Genomic DNA, 17,140 nt, shown 5'->3' on the forward strand with positions numbered 1-17,140 from the left:
TCCCTGTTCTGAAGGAGAATCCCAAGAGGGGCCTCTGTGCTTTGCCCCATTTCATCTTCAAATGCTGCTGGTGCCTGCAGCCAGTTGTAGCTCAAGCTGAGGTTTGGTCATGGTTCTCCTGCCTGTGGGGTGTGCAGCATGTCAGGGTTATTTGGGAGAGGAGTGGGCTGGACTTGTGTGAGATGGTGCCACATGGGCTGGAAATTTTAGTGAAACCAAGCGACCAGAACTTTCTGTCTTAATAAACATTATTCTCCTTGACAGGGGATAATGGTGTCTGCTGTGGCTGCCTCCCCAGTGGGGTGCTGGGTTTTCTTCTTGTGGGTCTAATTCTTTGCTTGGAGGAAAATTAAAAACCTCTGTGGCTTCATGTAGGGAACTGTGTCTTTGACCTGCCTTATGATTCTATCTTGTCTTAATCCAACCAAAACCCAAACTCCCCTCCATGAAGACACCTGGGGTAGATCATCCAAATGCTTTTAATAAACAACTTCACTATAAAAGATGCTTTCAATTTGAACTTCATTTTACAAGAGCTAATTTTAGTGATGAACCATACATTTCCTAATGGCACTTAATTGCAATTTAAAAACCTTGTTTACAGCCCCCAAAATACTCCATTAAAAGAGGTTATTCACTCTGTGTAAAAGTGCTAGAAAGTTTGTTTTTAGAAAACCAGTTGAGCCTTAACAATGGGAAGTTTCTGGCTTTGGCAGCTGCAGCTGCAGGGAGGGAGGTCAGGCACGGGGCCTGTCCAGAACCAGCACAAGAAGGGACAGTGTGAATGGCAGCCCTGGGGAGGGACACTGGGGCTAATCCCAAACCCTTCACCTTCAAATGGAACTTTACAGGCTCCTGTGGGAGATGGCAGAGCTTGTGCTGGGAGAGGGTTCTTGGCATGACTTGTGCCTGCAAAGGCCACTCGGTAGCTTTTCTTCCAGCAGCAGTTTTGGAGCTTGGCTGCTCCCAGGGCTTCCACAGGTTCTTTTTTGTCCTTGTAGCCACCCCAGGTCTCAAGAGTACATCAGCAGCCAGCTCTGTGTTCTTCAATATTCTCATTTAAGGAAAACACTGGTTCAAATGTTATAAAACAGTCTTCCTAAACGTTGCTCTTAGATATCAGGAATCACTAAAGTGGGAAAGCTCCACAAAGCATCAAGGCTGAGGCACTCCATAGGGTGAGGAGAATTCAAACTCCAGAAGTTGTGGGATGTGCTGCAGCGTGCAGCCCTCGTGTGGCACCCTGAAGTGGGTGTACTGCTCTGAGGGCTGTGAGCAAAGCTCATGTGTTACCTTTAAGCAGAAGACATTGACTACAGAGGGAGAAGGGCTGCAGGCAGTCCCTGGCCTGTTCACCTGGACACTCAGCCAGCCTAAGCCTGTCCCAGGTTTTGGAGGCTGTCCCTGTCCTGCAGGCCCTGGAGCTGTCCCCAGTCCACTCAGTACATTCCATGCTAGAGCTGGTTATCCCCTTGCACAGTAGTTCAGAACACAGACAAAAAAGTGAGGGATGGTTGGTTTGTAACCAGACACTTCAGTGTTGAGGATCCTTCCCCCAGCTGAAGAGCTGACCTATTTATAGTAATAAAAAAATCCCTGGTTATCTTTTGCAGTGCTTTTAACTTTCCTTGTCACTGTGATCTGACACAGAGAAGCTCCCTCTGTGTCGTGTATGCTCTATTTCCATGCTGGTATTTAGGCACTGGTGGAAAGGACCACGCAGACCTGGCTTCAACCACAAGCAGAGTGAGGAAGGTACTTCAGGCTCCTCCTGCAGCCCACCTGTGCACATGGAAATAAAATGTATTTTGAACAGGAAAGCCAAGCTCATCTCCTGGTGTGGATTTGCGAGAAGAATCGCCTTCTGGTGGTTCGTTTTCTGATCTCATTTCTGAACACCAGTTCTGTTTTTGCTCAACCTGTTTGCATGCCAGTCTGAAGTGTTAAGAGGTGTTTGGCCTGTGGGAAGATGTAGAGCTGGCTCCAGGCAGAGATTGCACTGTACTCCAGGAGAAAACTCCTTACCTGCAGCCACAAGAACAGTTGAAAGGTGCAGGATTCCTAAGGCATCCCATTTATTCACTAGAAGGAAGCAAGTCCATCTCTGGGAATAGCCAGAGGTGAGCCTAACGTGAGTGTGCATGGATTGTGCAGCAGGGACAACAGAACCTGAGGAGTGGTGGGGGAGAGGAATAGTGGTGCTGTAAGGCAGCTGGGTCAGTGGTAATGGCATCTCCCTGGGAGCTTCCAGCTGCTTTCCAAGTGAGGCTCAGTATGGCTGTGGCATGTTATGGCAAACAGGCATGGAAAAGGTGAGAGGTGCCAGAGCTGGGAATGGGGGTGAAAAGAATCTGGGATTCCCAGATCCAGCAGACAAGGCTAAACCAAACCACCTTCTCCTATCACAGAGGGGTCAGCCAGGATGGGATTCAGAGCTTCAGGTGGTAGCTCCCATCTCTAGGAACTGAGAAAAACACAAGAAATAAGTTATGGAAAAGACACAAATTTTGGGTGAGGATGGAAACCTGAAGTAGTTCTGTTTGAACCATGCATCCACTTCAGTGTTCAGTGGCAGAATAGCTCCAGGACTTGGGCAGGCAATTAACTAAAAATAGGCACCTGAGGGAGAATTCAGTCAGCCTGAGTAACTGGGATTAGAGGATAAGCAAGAAGGTAGGGTGATGGGAAGCACATCTTTGAAGATTTATTTGTGGAAATTTTAATTGCAGGCAGCAGAAAATGCCTCTGTGGGGTTGTTCTGTCCTGAGAGCAAAGGTGGTGCAATGGTAGAGAAAGGAAAAGGGGCTTTTTTCAGTGAACTGCAGGAAATCTTCCCAGCAGCTGCTGTTCACCTGTCAGCAAGGAAGGAATTAAAGAACAAAGAGCTGAGCTCAACAAAAGTACTGAAATCATCAATCTACCAGAGGCAAAAAAAGGATTCCAGTTAAAGTGACACCATTTTTCAACAGTGAGGCTAAAGAGTAGCAATGTTGTGAGACAGAGAACAGGGTCTGTCACAACGTGGTGTGTGGGTATTCTGTCATGTGAGATTCAGTGGAAGCAAATGCAAGGTAATGTGTTGTTCCTTCTTACAAATGGATTTTGAGTGAGCTGTAATCCCAGGGGAAAAAAAAATCTTCAACCTTTCACAGGGTTCTGGCAATTTGAGCCTGGAAGGATGGACAAGGGTTAACCCTCTGCTGCCAGGCAGTGGCTTAGCTATTTGTTAGTTATTTCTAGGGGGGCATTAGAGCCTTGGCTTTCTGAGAATCCAGGCTCTGATTTATAAGGGCTGCCAAGTTCATGTCCTGTCCTTTTGCTGACTGGAAGTCTATGGGTTCCCATCTTTGTTGACTGCCCTGTTCCTATTTGGACACCCCCCAAACCAGCCAGTTTAAAACATTCCTTTATTTAACTAAAACCTCTAGAACAATTTTGTGCTGTAGTTGCTGACCTTGGGCTCAATCTAGTGCAATCTTCTTGGTACAGGTGTGCCAGGAACAGTGGAATGATTTGCTGGGCTCTGCCTGCCTGACTCACAGCCGTGTCCTGGACCTGCAGCCCCAAACTCATGATCCAAAACAAAAACCAAACCCAAACTCTTTCTGGGGTGATTTTTTTTTCTATCACATAACCAGCACAGTGGCTGCCACAAAGCCCTGTACACAGACCACAGAACAGACTGTAGGCTGTGCTGCAGCAATCCCCTCACGGCATGCCAGGGTTACCCTTGCCCCTCACCTCCAGCTGCATCAGCAGGAGCTTGGCTCAGCTGGCTTCCACTGCCTTGCCTAAGAGCCTGGCACATATGTCCAAGTGGACTGGGATTCTCAAGTGCTGTAAGCTTGCATGCTCAAAGTATTTTCTTATAAACAGGTAAAAATTGTTCACTGTAATTTGTTCTGTGAATTGCACACTTGCTATTTCAAATGGAATTAGTCTCGTTAGTTTTAGACTGACTGGTAAAATACTTTTGAATTACAAGCTGTTTGTGGTAGAGGAACTTTGAATCCCTTTTCCTGTGCAAACACCTGGAATCAGCTCCAACGCTGTCTCTGACCACGCTGCCCTTGCTGGGTTAGATTTTCCTTCCATTGACAAAGGTTACTGCAGTTCTGCTTGTTAAAGTAGCTGTGGAAAGCAAATCACACATGCAAATCATAGCAAAATGAATTCCATTTATTCTTTGACAGACTACTGGTAGGAAAAAGATGCCTGGCTCTAAGTTTAGCTACCACTGCTAAAGGAATTCCAGTGATGACATCTGTTCAGAGTACAATGCAGGCAGGAAGCAAGAATGTTCTGCAGTGGGAGAAGGTGTGTGATGGCATTGCATAAATCTGATAATCCTCACTGGCAGTGAGTGATCAGTTCTGACCATTTATTTCTCAAAAAATAATAATCCTCTCAGCTGAAGACAGGGATAAGGCTTGCATATAATTGATAACAGTGTGAAACTCTTTAATTTGCAAAGAGCAAAGCAATAGAAGACAGGCCTGAGGTATTCAATGCTGGTAAACAGACTGGCTGCAATGCCCTGTTTACCTTTGCTAGGTTAGAGAACAAGAAGGCACTCGTTGGACTTGGAAAGGCAACATTTTCCAGTGAAGAAAAGGAAAAAGTACTGCATTCAACTCGGGGAGATCATTGCCACAGGATATTGCTGAGGTAAATAAATCTTATATTACATTTTGATACAAAAGTCTCATTTGCAGCATTGCTGGCTAACCTAAAACAACCGATCTATGTCCTGGAGAATCAATGGATTGCTAAAGAGTCATTCTGGGAAGAATTACTAAGCTAAATTAAAAATAAAATTCTGGAGTAAAATGGAAGGGGGACAAGCCTGTGACCAAAAGAGGCACAGCTGATGTCACACAGTGGGATCATGGCTCAGCAGGAAGGAATCTGCATCAACTGAGGTGGTTGTGCTCTGGGGAGACAAGGGAGGACAGCATCTGGCTTCACCCAAAGAGCTGAGATAACAGAGTAGAGGTAGATTTTGCATTTCCTAGATTTATGGAGAACAATATCGACAGATTTCCTGGTTTATATTGGCCTACAGTGGTTCCTCCATGCTGAGGTATGAATCTGCCTGTCCATAGTCATAAACATGCACCAGTGCAGAGTGGCCTCCATCTGCAGTGTAAGTGCCCAGGAAAACAGGAGCAGGAGACAATACAGGTGCTAAATGACACCGGCAGCTGGCGGCCACTTCCCTCTGCCCTGGCAGGTAGACAGCCCATGGAAGAGTTTAAGAGGTAGGGCAGGAAGCAAGGGAAGCACTGTAACTTCAGGAGGCAAGGCCTGAGCAGGAGAGAACAAAAGCCAGTGGAACCAAATCCAAAGTAAAAAGTTGACTGCAGGCCCCAAACCTCAGCATTTGTTAGAACTATTGGTGTTGGGAGAAATGCTTCAAATACACTGACTGTGTGTACCTGAAGCTGGGACACATTTTATCTTGATTCTTGGCTGTTATCACCATTGAATTTAAAATATACCATTGAGACTGCCTCCTGGATAAGCCAGAAAGGGTGCAGATCTCAATGGCTGTGGTTAAAAATCCCCAAGCCCCAGAAACTCATACTCTGTTCCTCATCCCAAGAGAACCTTTGGAGCAGGGCCTGCAGCCTGTTCTCACCCACGCCTGGTACGCCAGTGCTCGATGTCCCAAGCTCCTCACCCAGCTCTCTCACATGCTTTGGTTTCCAGATCTCTTTGCCTGGGGGAGATATTTAAAAGGGCTCTGTCCATACACTGCACACCAAGCTAAGCTGTGAGAGCTGCTCCATCCCCTTCACTCAGGACAGCCAGCAGAGAAAAGGCAGGAAGGTGCTGCCTACAGGGGCAGAGGCTGAAGTGGTCCAAAAGCAGTGTATTTCCCCATGGGGGAAGAACATGATAAGTGAAGAGAAATCAGTGCAACCTGACTTCGTTGTGTAAACAGTGTTCTAGCTACACCAGAGATGAACCCAGTGTATTCTGGTGCCTCCTATTTTTGCAATGGCAGAAACAGATTTGTGTTGTGTAAACAATGTTCACCATAACGAGTTTATCCTAACGGCTCCGAAGAGGTGACGTTGAATTCACTATGTAAACGGGCTTGTTGCTTAACACTGATGTGGAGTAAGCTGTGTTGGGTGATGGGATGAGAGGTAGCAGGGAAGGACAGCCTCTTCCCCATTGGCTTCATACAGAGCGGTATCATGACTTCTTCTCCATGTGGAGGTGTTGGCTGGTTTGCCAGAATTGCAGTGTGGTAACATGAAATGGAAGCTGGACTCTTCAAAAGTTTAGCCCAGGATGAAAAAGTCTCAACTCCTTCTGAGGGACAGTCCCTTCCCAGAGAGGAAATATCTCCAGCATTCTCAAGGAAGGTCAGTGCTAAGCGCGGCTCCTGATTCACAGATTAAAAATTAGATAAAATATATCCAGTCTATCAGCTGAAATCTTTCCGCTGTACAGGACTGGGACTCGCACGGGAAATCGGCTGTTCCAGTCTACAAGTGCTCCCTCCGAGATCAGAAACCTCCTGCCTGACCCAGCTCTGCCAGAGCTTTCACACCCCCAAGGAAGGAAGAGTTGTGCGTTTTTAAGGCTCTCCACAAAAGGGTGACTGAAAGATCTGTTCTCCAGTGCTATTTCCAGCTTATTGGAATGCCTGGTGGAACCGTGGCAGCGTGGTTGTGCTCAGGCTGGAGGTGAAGACGGGGGGCAACGAATGAAGGGGCCCAAAGTTCAGCGAGGCCCCGGCTCCGGGAGACTCTTGAGGTTGATGTTGCAAAGTGGTGAGCAGTGGCTGCGCCTCCCCCTGCGAGTAGCCCATGACCAATCCCCCTGAGGAGACAGGTGGATTGCAAGGAGGAAGGTTTAGGGGGAGGAAGCCAAGAAGATGAGAGAAGTCCATGTTAGCAGCACAGAGAGCCTCTGAGAGGTTAGCAGGGCTCTTGGAAAGCAAAGCCTCATCCAGGGCGGGTGGCTGAGGCGAAGAGGACTGAGGATCACCAGATGAGAGAGACAGGCTGCCAGGGAAGTCTGACAAAAAGCTGTCCACCTCTACTTTGGGTAGTTTCTCAGGCAAATATGAGGTAGATCCAAGCTGATACTTTGGAGGAGGTTGCGGTGGGGAGGAGATGGGAGAAGAAGACTCCAGAGGATAGCTCATTCCCATTGGAAGAGAATTAGGAACCAAAGAATGGGGCATCCCTGAGCTTGGCATGGTTTGGAGATGCGTGCTGTACATGCCCACAGGCAGCATGCCAGGGAAGCTCTTACCACCCATCATGTCTCTGGATGCCATACACAGGACAGGACTCAGCTCTTCCTTCACTGCCACAGAGGAGCTGCAGCTGAGCAGACCCAACATGTCCACCGGCTCCGTCTTAATCTTCAGCAGTTCCTGGGAGTGGCTTTTCTTCATGTGCCTGGTCAGGTGGTCTTTCCTCCCAAACCTCTGAGCACAGTACTGGCACAAGAAGTCCTTCCTCCCCGTGTGCACTACCAGGTGTCTCCGCACGTCTTTCCGGGTGTAGAAGCGCCGGTCGCAGTGGTCACACGGATGCTTCTTTTCCTTGGCCCCGCCGGACGCCCGCCTGGAATGAGCTTTGAGGTGCTCCAGCAGGACCTGGGTGCTCTCGAAGGTCTGCAGGCACACCTTGCAGCTGAGGTCGCCGCTGGCAGCCGCGTGCATGGCCAGGTGCCGCCTGAAGCCCAGCTTGGTGTTGTAGTTCTTGCCGCACTCGGGACAGTGCAGGGCCTCCTTGTTGGGGTCGTGGGTCTGCAGGTGGTTCCGCAGGTGATCCTTGCGGTGGAACATCTTCTCACAGTACATGCACTGGTGAGGCTTCTGAGCAGAGTGCGTGGCCATGTGCCTTAGGGGAGAAAAGGAGGAAAGGTCAGACAAACATCCAACCTACACACTAGTTTTCAAAAATTTTCCCTGCGTCCTACACTTTTATGCCACAAAAATCCCAGATGGCATTTTACCTCTGCTAAACAAGGAGCACAATGCTTCAGGCAAAACCTACAGTCTGTCTCTCCTGAGCTCCTGCCCTCTGCTCGGGCTGCCAAACCTCCCTAGTTTGTGGCACTAGGTGAGAAAACTTCAGTTCATCAGGAAGGTCAGGCTGTGCCCAAGTCTGCTGACAGCCACTGTGGTGTGATTTCACCTTGGTATCTCACACTCCCCCACAATGAGGTTTATATGACTTCAAGTTCTCAGCCATCACTGTTTAATTATTTTGTGTTGTACTTCACTACATAAATGGGAACTCTGCTTCTCCATACTGGAGCAACAGCTGCCATGGAATTATCCCTGTGGTTAGAGGCAGGACTTATGAAGGCAAACACTATTCTTGCTTTTGATTTTGTTTTTTTTAATCTGTGAACTTCACTTTCTGTTTCTATTTCCTCCTCAGTGAAACAGAAAACAGCTTGAGTTCAGGATACAGCATTAACTGAAGTTCTCTGGAAGGCGCCTAAAGAGATGCCAAGTATGGTAATGTCTGGGACTCAACTGCTTTGCAAGGTAAAAGGGCATTTCCCCTCCTCCAGCTTCTCAGAAATTCAAGCAAAGACACACGAGGGAGGGGGTTTCCCCTCTCTCATGGCAGTGCTGGGCAGAGGCTCTGGCAGATACCTACCTATAGAGCTTGTACTTGGAGGCAAAGGCCTTGCCACAGTGCAGCTGGGGGCAGTTGTAGGGCCTCTGCTCCGAATGGGAGAGTGTGTGAGTTCTCAGCTTGTCCACGTGAGGGAAGGAGGGCTCTGATAGTTCACACTGGCATTTTCCCTGACTTTCGGTCTCTTCACCTCTTGGTCTGGGGACTAATTTCCAGCCTGTCTCTTCCTCCTCCTGCTTTGCATCTTGAATCCAGTTGGGAACACCGGGAAAAAATGCCGTCATGGCAGGTCTAGTAGAACAGGGCCATGTCAAGCAGAACTCGAGCCTGTGGGCGTCTCGCTGGGATGTTGTCCTGGAGCAGTTTTCTGTTGGAGCCCCCTGTGACCAAACTGCTTTAACAGCAAAACTTCTTCATCTGAAATCACAGAAGGCTGGTGTTAAGACACTGCATCCTTCACCTGTGCACACAATGAATTACAGGTGAAGACGGATGTTCCCAGTCATGGGGAACTCCAATCTCCAACTTCAATCAACAACGTTCTTCTATTTTTTCCTCCTTAACCAATTACCTGAATAAAACCATGTTCAACTTTTTCTGAATTGCATTTTTTTGCAACTACTAAGAGCCAGTGTTACCCGTTGGATGTATGTTCTCCTGAAATATCATAAAAGGTGTCTATTTGTAGCTCTAAATACCTTTTCCTGTGTGTTTCGCAGATCACTTCTTATCTCGTTTTTTCACATTTTCCCTTGCTCTTGGTCTCTGCTTACATGGAATTACCTCCCAGAGATACCAAGGTTCTCTTGTATTTTCCCTTCCCATCCTTTCTGCTACCAACCTGGTGCACTGGGCAAGGCCATCTCCAGAACAAATCAATCTGAACCCAAAGTGTGGCTGAACAGGGCTGAGGAAGAAAACTTGCAATTCTTGTCAACACCACACCTTTTTCTGGAAGGCAACGGATGCTGCTCCTCTTCAGGGTGGGATTACTCATTGTATTTTCACTTTTCGATTGTGAGGCAGATTCTGCCTCTCTGGATCAGCAAGTTTTCTACTGTAATGAGCAATTTTTGACTCTTTTTTTTTTTCTGATACTCTCATCCATTAATAATGGAAGCTCAAACTGTTTCCTGTTCAACAAACTACACCTCCTGTAAGCTCCTCTGGCTTTCATCTTGACGAGGTCCTACATTAATCTCTCTCAGCAGGTTGTTCTTGAGCTGTGTGTTGGCAAAGTAAAAGGTTTTTATAGAGCTCTACTCCCAGCTCGACTGGTAAACGGTCAGCTGAAATAAAACCCATCTCTTTCACTCAATTTGGCTTCTTAAAATAGCATCAAACCCTCACTCCATGATTGCTTCAGAGGAGGAACTTCCTGCTGCACATCAACACGAGTGCGAGTTGTGGGCAGGATGTGCAACTGTGAGGGAGCAAACCAACCCTGAAGAAAGTGCTCAGGGAACGTTATGAAGAGCTGAAATAACAATGACTGTGACTGCACCGTCACCCCAAATACCAGGGATGGTTCCCTCGGGGTGGAAAACACTGGGAAACAGGATGACTCCAAGAAAATGTGTCACTGTGAACTTCGGGGAGGCTCGTTAAGAACAAAACTTGGTTTTGTGCAGACTAAATCTATGTGGTCAGAGCAGAACAATAAAGGACCAGAACTGCTGAGGTGCCACTTTGGGACAAACCAGTGTGATGTGACAGCTGCTCTGATCCCTCAGGGTGCAGGAGGCCTGTGGTTCAGAGCAATCTGTCTTTCTGGGTGCTAAAAGCATGAACATTTCACTTCTCTATGAAATACATCCCAGAAAAGATGAGTGTTCTCTACCTCTTGCTCCAGAGCTGTGCAGGTGTCCGGAGAGTCTCTGCCACTTTCACCAGGGAACTGCTCCTTTCCCTCCGAAAAAGCCTGGCCATCTGGGCCAGTTTCAAAGCTACCTGGAAGAAGACAAGAGTTTGAATTTTGATGTCTTTAACAGTAAGGTGCATAAGCGATCACACTGGAATTTTGGGGAATTCAGAGGTGCTGCTGCAACCGCCTCGCAAACTGCGGAGGTGCACGGGGTGGCCGCGAGGGTCGACTCGCTCCTCCCTCCGCCACCTCCGCCGTTTGCCTCGGAAGCCAACCGAGAGACCCCCACCCTCAGGAGCTCTCCGTGGATAACGCAGCCCCGGTGGAGCGGGATCGCACATCCCACCCCCGCCCCGCAGCCCTGAGAGGAGGGAGGCGGGCCCGGCCTACGCCCCCCCCCCGCCCCGCATCCTCCTCCTCCTCCTCACACGCCCCCCTGTCCCCTGAGGGGACCCCGCCACCGAGGGGAGGGTACGGCCGTGCCACCGCCCCTCGCTGCGGTGCCGCCCCCCTCCCAAGCCCCCCCGCGCTCACCCCGTTCCCCCGGGCCCCGCCAAGCGCGGCTCCGGTCCCGGCCCCGGCGGCGCCATTGCGCGGGGCCTTGTGGGAGTGACGTCACGCCTCGGTGGTGGCCGCCAGAGCGGCGCGCCGCGGGGCATGACGGGATGGTGGCTCCGGGCTCCGGCCGCCGACGAGCCGTCATGGCGGTGCCGCGGGTCCCGGGGCTCCTCGTCCTTTTCCTGCTCCTCCCGGTGATGGCGGCGGGAGGCGATGCGGCACCCGCCTGGGACGAGGCCGGGTACCTGCTCTACTGTCCCTGCATGGGTGAGGCTCTCCCGGTGCGGGCCCCCTTGTGCATCTCCCGGTTGCATCCCCCGGCGCGACCCCCGGCGCGATTCGCTTTGCAGACCCCGGTGCTGCAGACCCCGGTGCTGCAGAGCCCGTTTCATCCCCCGGCGCGGTCCGCGGTCCGTCCCCCGCTGCATTCCCCGGCCCGTGCCCCGGCACATCCCCGGGTGCGGCTCCCGCGGCATCCCCCGGTCCGTGCCCATCCTGAGCCCCGTCTCCCGCAGGCCGCTTCGGTAACCAGGCCGAGCACTTCCTGGGAGCCCTGGCCTTCGCCCGCGCCCTCAACCGGACCCTGGCCGTGCCGCCCTGGATCGAGTACCGGCACCACCGCCCGCCCTACACCAACGTGAGCCCCGGGGGCGCGGGAGGGAGCGGCGGGCAGGGCTGGGGCCTGTCCAGGGATGAGCTGCAGGCCCCGAGTGAAGGGACCCCCGGCCCACGGGCTCTGCTCCCCCCCCACAGCTGCACGTCCCCTACTCGGAGCACTTCAGGCTGGAGCCGCTGCAGCGGTACCACCGCGTGATCAGCCTGGAGCAGTTCATGGAGCACCTGGCGCCCCGGCACTGGCCGCCCGGCAGGAGAGTGGCGTATTGCTTCGAGGCCGCTGCCCAGAGGAGCGCCGACAAAAACACCTGTCCCATGAAGGTGAATTCTTCCTCAGCCCCGCGGGCACGGCTTAATGCCAAAGGCTGTGACTGACTCATTCGGGTCGCCATTGATTTACAAATTTAGGAGTCACCCACCGCAAATCGGTCTGTGTGGCGTTGCTTTCACCGCTTGTGAAGTGGCATGCTGTGCCTTCATTAGTTTTCTTTGTCTACGAGTGCTTGGGGATGGGGATACAGTCTGTGCAAATAGATTTTATCACTTCAGACTTGATTGTGTCTGTCGCTTATCTCCTGCTCTCTGTTCCCAGCTGTGGTAGTTTTCCAGCTGGTGTTAAAGCAACCTCTCTTAACAACAAGTTTGGATGCTGTGGTGTCTTTGTTCTTTAAGACGACCTTTGCAACCTTCCCAGTGAACTTCCCTTAATGTATTTCGCTGTGTCCTTCCTGTGGAGCTGGTGTGTCAAGCAGGGTGTTGTATTCCAGCTGCTTTCATCCTGGAACAGGCTCCTGCTTTGCACCTCAGGATTTCACTAGATCCATCTTTCAGGCTCTGTGTGTGCACCGAATTGACATTTGTCTTTTCTTTGCAGGATGGAAATCCATTTGGTCCCTTCTGGGATCAGTTCCAAGTGGATTTTGATAAGTCTGAGCTCTTCAAGGGAATTTCCTTCAGTCCTGCATACAAGGAGCATTGGATCCAAAGGTAGCAAGAAGATGGAAAAGTGCTGGCAGATCACTGTGGACATTTAGAGTCACTCATGAAGGCAGCTGTGACTGTGTATTGTGACTTTACATTTTGGGGGAGAGATTGAAGTTAGTAACATAATTAAAAATATTAATGCTTTTTCCATTAAATATTTGCTGACCACGTCCTGTGGGCATTATTTTAGGCATGAGCTCTGTTAGGCTGATTGATTTCTGAGCTAGGAATATTTAATTTATTAAGTATTTATATATTAAATATGTAATTAATCATCAAAAAGAATTAGATTCTCAGTGGTGAGCGGTATTTTGCTGCTTACCTCGTGTTTTCAGAGCTATGAGTGACTTTAGCAGTTATCAGTAAGTTTGAGTGACAGAATTGCTCTAGTCTAGAGTGAAAATGTAACATCCCATTGCTTGGTAGCTCCTCACTGCACGTTTGAGGCTCTTCTCTTATTGTCTGTCAGATAAAAGGTCTGAGATAAAATACAGTCCCTGAGATTTCTTCAGTTCAGATGGCAAAACAGCTAAAATTATCTAAATTTGGAGCAATAAGTGCTGCATATTTTGGGGCGTTCCTGGTTTCTACTCTAACCTTCACAGCAGTCTTTGTGCAGGTTAGGTCACGTTTCAGACTGACGGGGTTTGTTTTTCTGTAGGTTTCCACCCTCTGAGCACCCTGTTCTCGCCTTACCTGGAGCTCCAGCCCAGTTTCCTGTCCTGGAGGAGCACCGGCCCCTGCAGAAGTACATGGAGTGGTCTGATGCAATGGTGAAGAAGGGAGAATCCTACATCCAGTCCCTGCTGGTCCGGCCCTACGTGGGCATTCACCTGAGGATCGGCTCGGACTGGGTATGGTACGGCTGGAGGCTGCTGACAAGTGGGATGTGGACAAGGCTGCTCAAAAATGAGCTGTGCTGGGAGAGCCACCTGATCCCTGCTGGCATCCAGGAGCTCCCTGGGTGTTAGCAGTGGCACTGGGATTCTTTCAGACAGGCAGAGGTTGGGCTGTGGTGATGTTTTCTCACTTGAATGTGAGAATGTACTTTAAGAACTAAAAAACGTTGTGGCAAGGTGGGGTTCGGCCTCTCCTCCCAGCAACAGGACAAAGGGAAATGGCCTCAGGTTGCACCAGAGGTGGTTCAGGTTGGATATTAGGGAAAAATTATTCACTGAAAGAGTGATTGAGCACTGGCCCAGCCTGTTCAGGGCTGTGGTGGAATTGCCATTCCTGGAAGTGTCCAGAACACTTCCAGTAGTAGATGTGGTGCTCTCTGATAAGGTTTAGTGGGCATGGGGTGTCTGTTCAAAGTTTGGACTTGATAATCTCAGAGGTCTTCAACTTTGATGATTCTGTGATTCTCTTTTCCTCTCCCAATAGAAAAATGCCTGCAACATGTTAAAGGACGGGACGGCCGGGCCACACTTCATGGCTTCACCTCAGTGCGTGGGCTACGACCGGAGTGCTGCAGTGCCCCTCACCATGGACATGTGCCTGCCAGACCTCAGGGAGATCAAACGGGCTCTCAAGCTCTGGGTGGCAAAGATTGAAGCTAAATCTGTTTATATTGCTACCGATTCTGAGCCCTACACAACAGAAATACAACAGTTCTTCCAGAAAAAGGTGAGTCTTCCAGAAACCTCTTCTGGCAGGAGTGCTTGGATAAAAACCTCCCTTGGATTCTGGCCCGAGGCTGTCATGGACAGCAGACTGGCAGTTGTGGAATAGGTTATTCACAGCCAAATATTGGCATCTCAAAGTGAATTTGGCTTATAGCAATAAAAATTACCCTGTAACCCACTCTTTTTTTTTTTTTTCAGAAAATTGAAGAGCATTATCTGCCATGGTAGTAAATATTTCCATGGAAAGGGTTTAAATTAAATAAACCTAAGTGATTTTCAGAAATGCTCTGACATTGATCTAATCATAAATGAGTTATAGGGCAGAGAAAGACAAAACTCACTCTCTTTCTGTTGTGCATTCCATTTCTAATATTATGCCAAGACATTGGATTGTGATAATAGCTGACTGGATTCATCTGCTCCCCTTGTTTCTCTGCAGCTCAAGGTTGTCAGCTTGCAGCCAGAAGTGCCTCAGATTGATCTGTACATCCTTGGCCAGTCCGACCACTTCATCGGGAACTGTGTCTCTTCCTTCACTGCCTTTGTGAAAAGAGAACGTGACATCCATGGGAAACCCTCCTCATTTTTTGGCATGGACCACCCACCGAGGCTGCGGGATGAGTTCTGACCAAAGGAGGAAGAGGCTCTGTGGTTCCAGGGCTCTGAGCTGGGTCCTTGGTGCTGCAACATTCCCTGTGGGCAGTCATTGCTGGGCTGTGGGAGAGCTCCTGCCCTCCAATCATCCTCACAGTCCCTTCCAGACTGTTCTGTCTGAACTCTCCTCTGTTTCCAATCTGAGCTCAGATAGAAATTTAAATCATGTAGTTTATAGGAAACTATAAACTATATATAGTTTTTTAAGATGTAGCTTTTATAGCTCTCCATTCTCACTACTTGGGATTCACCAGCAATCATGATGAAGCAGCTGCTCAGATTTCCTCATTTCTTTCTCTGTTAATTCTTAACTCTCACCTGGAGATGTTTTGAAACTTCATGGCCAAAACTGACCATACTTGGTTCTTTTTGAGTGTAAAACTTGTTGGGCATATCAGGTTCCCTGGGAAGGGTGTGCAAGGTGACACTCAGGACTGGAAAAGCTCTGGGTTTTATCAAGGACCACTGTTGTCTTACCAGACCCGTGTCACCACAGTGCCTCAGTGTCCCTTCTCCTGTCCAAAGAGATTCCATTCCCAGTGCTGTGGGGCCCTGGATCTCTTTGATGGTGCTGGAGGAGTGCAGTGAGACATGGTGTGACATGGCAGCTGCCTGTTCAGCCTCTCTGCATCAGCCTGGGGCAAGGTGCCTGCAGGGACATGGGAGGAGATCTGTCACAGTCAGTCCAGAACTAGAGATTGAGGGCTTGTAGCTTTGTAGCTGTTGATGTCAGTGAGGTCTGTGGTAGAAGAGAAACTTTGAGCCAAGGTTATTAAATAGCTGTAGTAGGGTTGGGTATGTCATACCTGGATCTATGGTATTGTTTTGTTTTAGTACTTTATAAGATAACCCCTCTGAGAGCATTACCCTTGTCTGGGGCAGTTCCTAGTGGAGGTAAATCTGGGAAATTGTTCATTGATGGAGAAGTAACAGCCCAAACCCCTCTAGCTGGCCTGGTGTGGTTTGATGCTGGTAACACTGATAATCCCAACATGGTGAGAATCAACTTGACCAATGCCTTTTGGTGCTTTTGTGACTTTATTTTCTGGTCCAAAGACTGAGTACAGAACGGTTCATTTTCCAAAAATGCCACTTGGGTGAGTCTCTGGTACCAGAGCTGCTGCCTCTAGTGCACTGCTGCAGTCCAGGCAAGGCTGTTAAGAGTAGTTAACTCCAAATGTCTCGTTTTATGGTGGTCTTTTTTTTCCTCCTTGAAGTGTTTCTGAGCTTTGAAGGTGTTTGAGGGCTTGGGGGAGTGAGAAAAAGAGGGCAGAATGAAAAGGTCCCCCAGGTGTCAGAGTGGCAAAAACTCATCTCTTGTTTCCTCAGGGCTGGCTTCAAAAATTATGGGATTTGGGGGAAAATTATCAGGTCTGGGGCCTTTGGGAGCTGGGCTTTCGAAGACTGAACCTCCTTGTGTCATACAGTTTACTGATCTTGGGTGATGCCCTTGGGGCTGCCTTGCCTTGCTGTGGAGCAGGGGAAGCCTTTGCCCACACTGTTGGGAAGACAAAGTATTAAAACAAAATGTTAGGGTAGGGGTGTTTCTTTCTGTTATTTTTAAATAAGGTATTTTTTGTACTAATAAAAACTTGATTTTGTATTGACTCGTAGTGCACCAACATTCCTTCCTCCATTGCAGGAGTCTCTGGTAGCAGAGCTGCAGCCTTCACTGCACTGCTGCGGTCCAGACAGCTCTGATTAAGGGAGTTTAACTCTTAAATACCTTTTCTTTATGGTGGTCTTTGCCTCCTTGGAAATGAATTATTAATTAACTATGGATATTGATCTAATACCAATATCCAACTATGACGGACAAAGACTCTCTAGCAGTTTAAAGTCAGAAAGTGTATGTTTATTACGACACCGGGCAGCGTGCGGGATCGCTCCCAAATACACACCACAAATTACAGATGATCACAGGGTCTTTTATTACAGGGATATTGAATACTCAAAACACAAATGCACATTCATAACTCTGGTACATCCCATTCCCCGCTCCGTATGGTAATTAGCCCAAAAAGCCATTAAGCATGGGGAGTTTGTTCTTTGAAATGGGTCAGTGGTCTTTTTTATGGGGTAGGGTCCTAAAATGATGAAGTAAGATGGGTCTTCCTCTCTTCGACTTTTTAACCTTTGACAGCTGAATCCTGTTTTCCAGGACTGTTTGATTTATGATTGTATTGTATTCATGGGGTCTACTGATTATTCAGGATGCA

The 17,140-nt window shown here is 48.9% G+C and overlaps 2 protein-coding genes across 3 annotated transcripts; one reads left to right on the plus strand and one right to left on the minus strand.

Moving 5' to 3' along the window:
* Positions 1 to 4,169: 4,169 nt before the first annotated feature.
* PLAGL2 (PLAG1 like zinc finger 2) lies at positions 4,170 to 11,085 on the minus strand. Of its 2 annotated transcripts, none has more exons than XM_083873550.1 (4): positions 11,020 to 11,085; positions 10,462 to 10,571; positions 8,643 to 9,038; positions 4,170 to 7,871 (listed from the first exon to the last, which is right to left on the minus strand). In XM_083873550.1, the coding sequence occupies exons 3-4, from the start codon at positions 8,903 to 8,905 to the stop codon at positions 6,650 to 6,652; spliced, it is 1,485 nt and encodes a 494-aa protein (XP_083729676.1). In that variant the 5' UTR covers positions 8,906 to 9,038; positions 10,462 to 10,571; positions 11,020 to 11,085; the 3' UTR covers positions 4,170 to 6,649. The 2 variants fall into 2 exon arrangements, with proteins under 2 accessions (XP_083729676.1, XP_083729677.1); XM_083873551.1 differs by having other exon boundaries at positions 10,462 to 10,567; positions 11,020 to 11,082.
* A 65-nt stretch (positions 11,086 to 11,150) lies between these two features.
* Positions 11,151 to 16,528, plus strand: POFUT1 (protein O-fucosyltransferase 1; the record flags this gene model as incomplete). The annotated part of the gene is made up of 7 exons (XM_083872980.1): positions 11,151 to 11,310; positions 11,559 to 11,680; positions 11,797 to 11,979; positions 12,533 to 12,645; positions 13,304 to 13,496; positions 14,026 to 14,268; positions 14,707 to 16,528. 7 exons carry the CDS (start codon positions 11,151 to 11,153, stop codon positions 14,893 to 14,895), a joined length of 1,203 nt encoding a protein of 400 aa, XP_083729106.1. The 3' UTR covers positions 14,896 to 16,528.
* Positions 16,529 to 17,140: the final 612 nt, after the last annotated feature.

The sequence above is a fragment of the Zosterops lateralis genome (genome assembly GCF_965231275.1).
Source record: "Zosterops lateralis genome assembly, chromosome: 16".
Lineage (NCBI taxonomy): Eukaryota > Metazoa > Chordata > Aves > Passeriformes > Zosteropidae > Zosterops > Zosterops lateralis.

What these genes read in the sequence shown, in the direction of transcription:
- PLAGL2 (XM_083873550.1), bottom strand. Translation starts at nt 8,905, where the DNA reads ATGACGGCATTTTTTCCCGGTGTTCCCAACTGGATTCAAGATGCAAAG. An exon ending in TCCAAGTACAAGCTCTATAG is followed by an intron (nt 7,872 to 8,642) that starts GTAGGTATCTGC and finishes TTCTCCCCTAAG; the next exon opens with GCACATGGCCACGCACTCTG.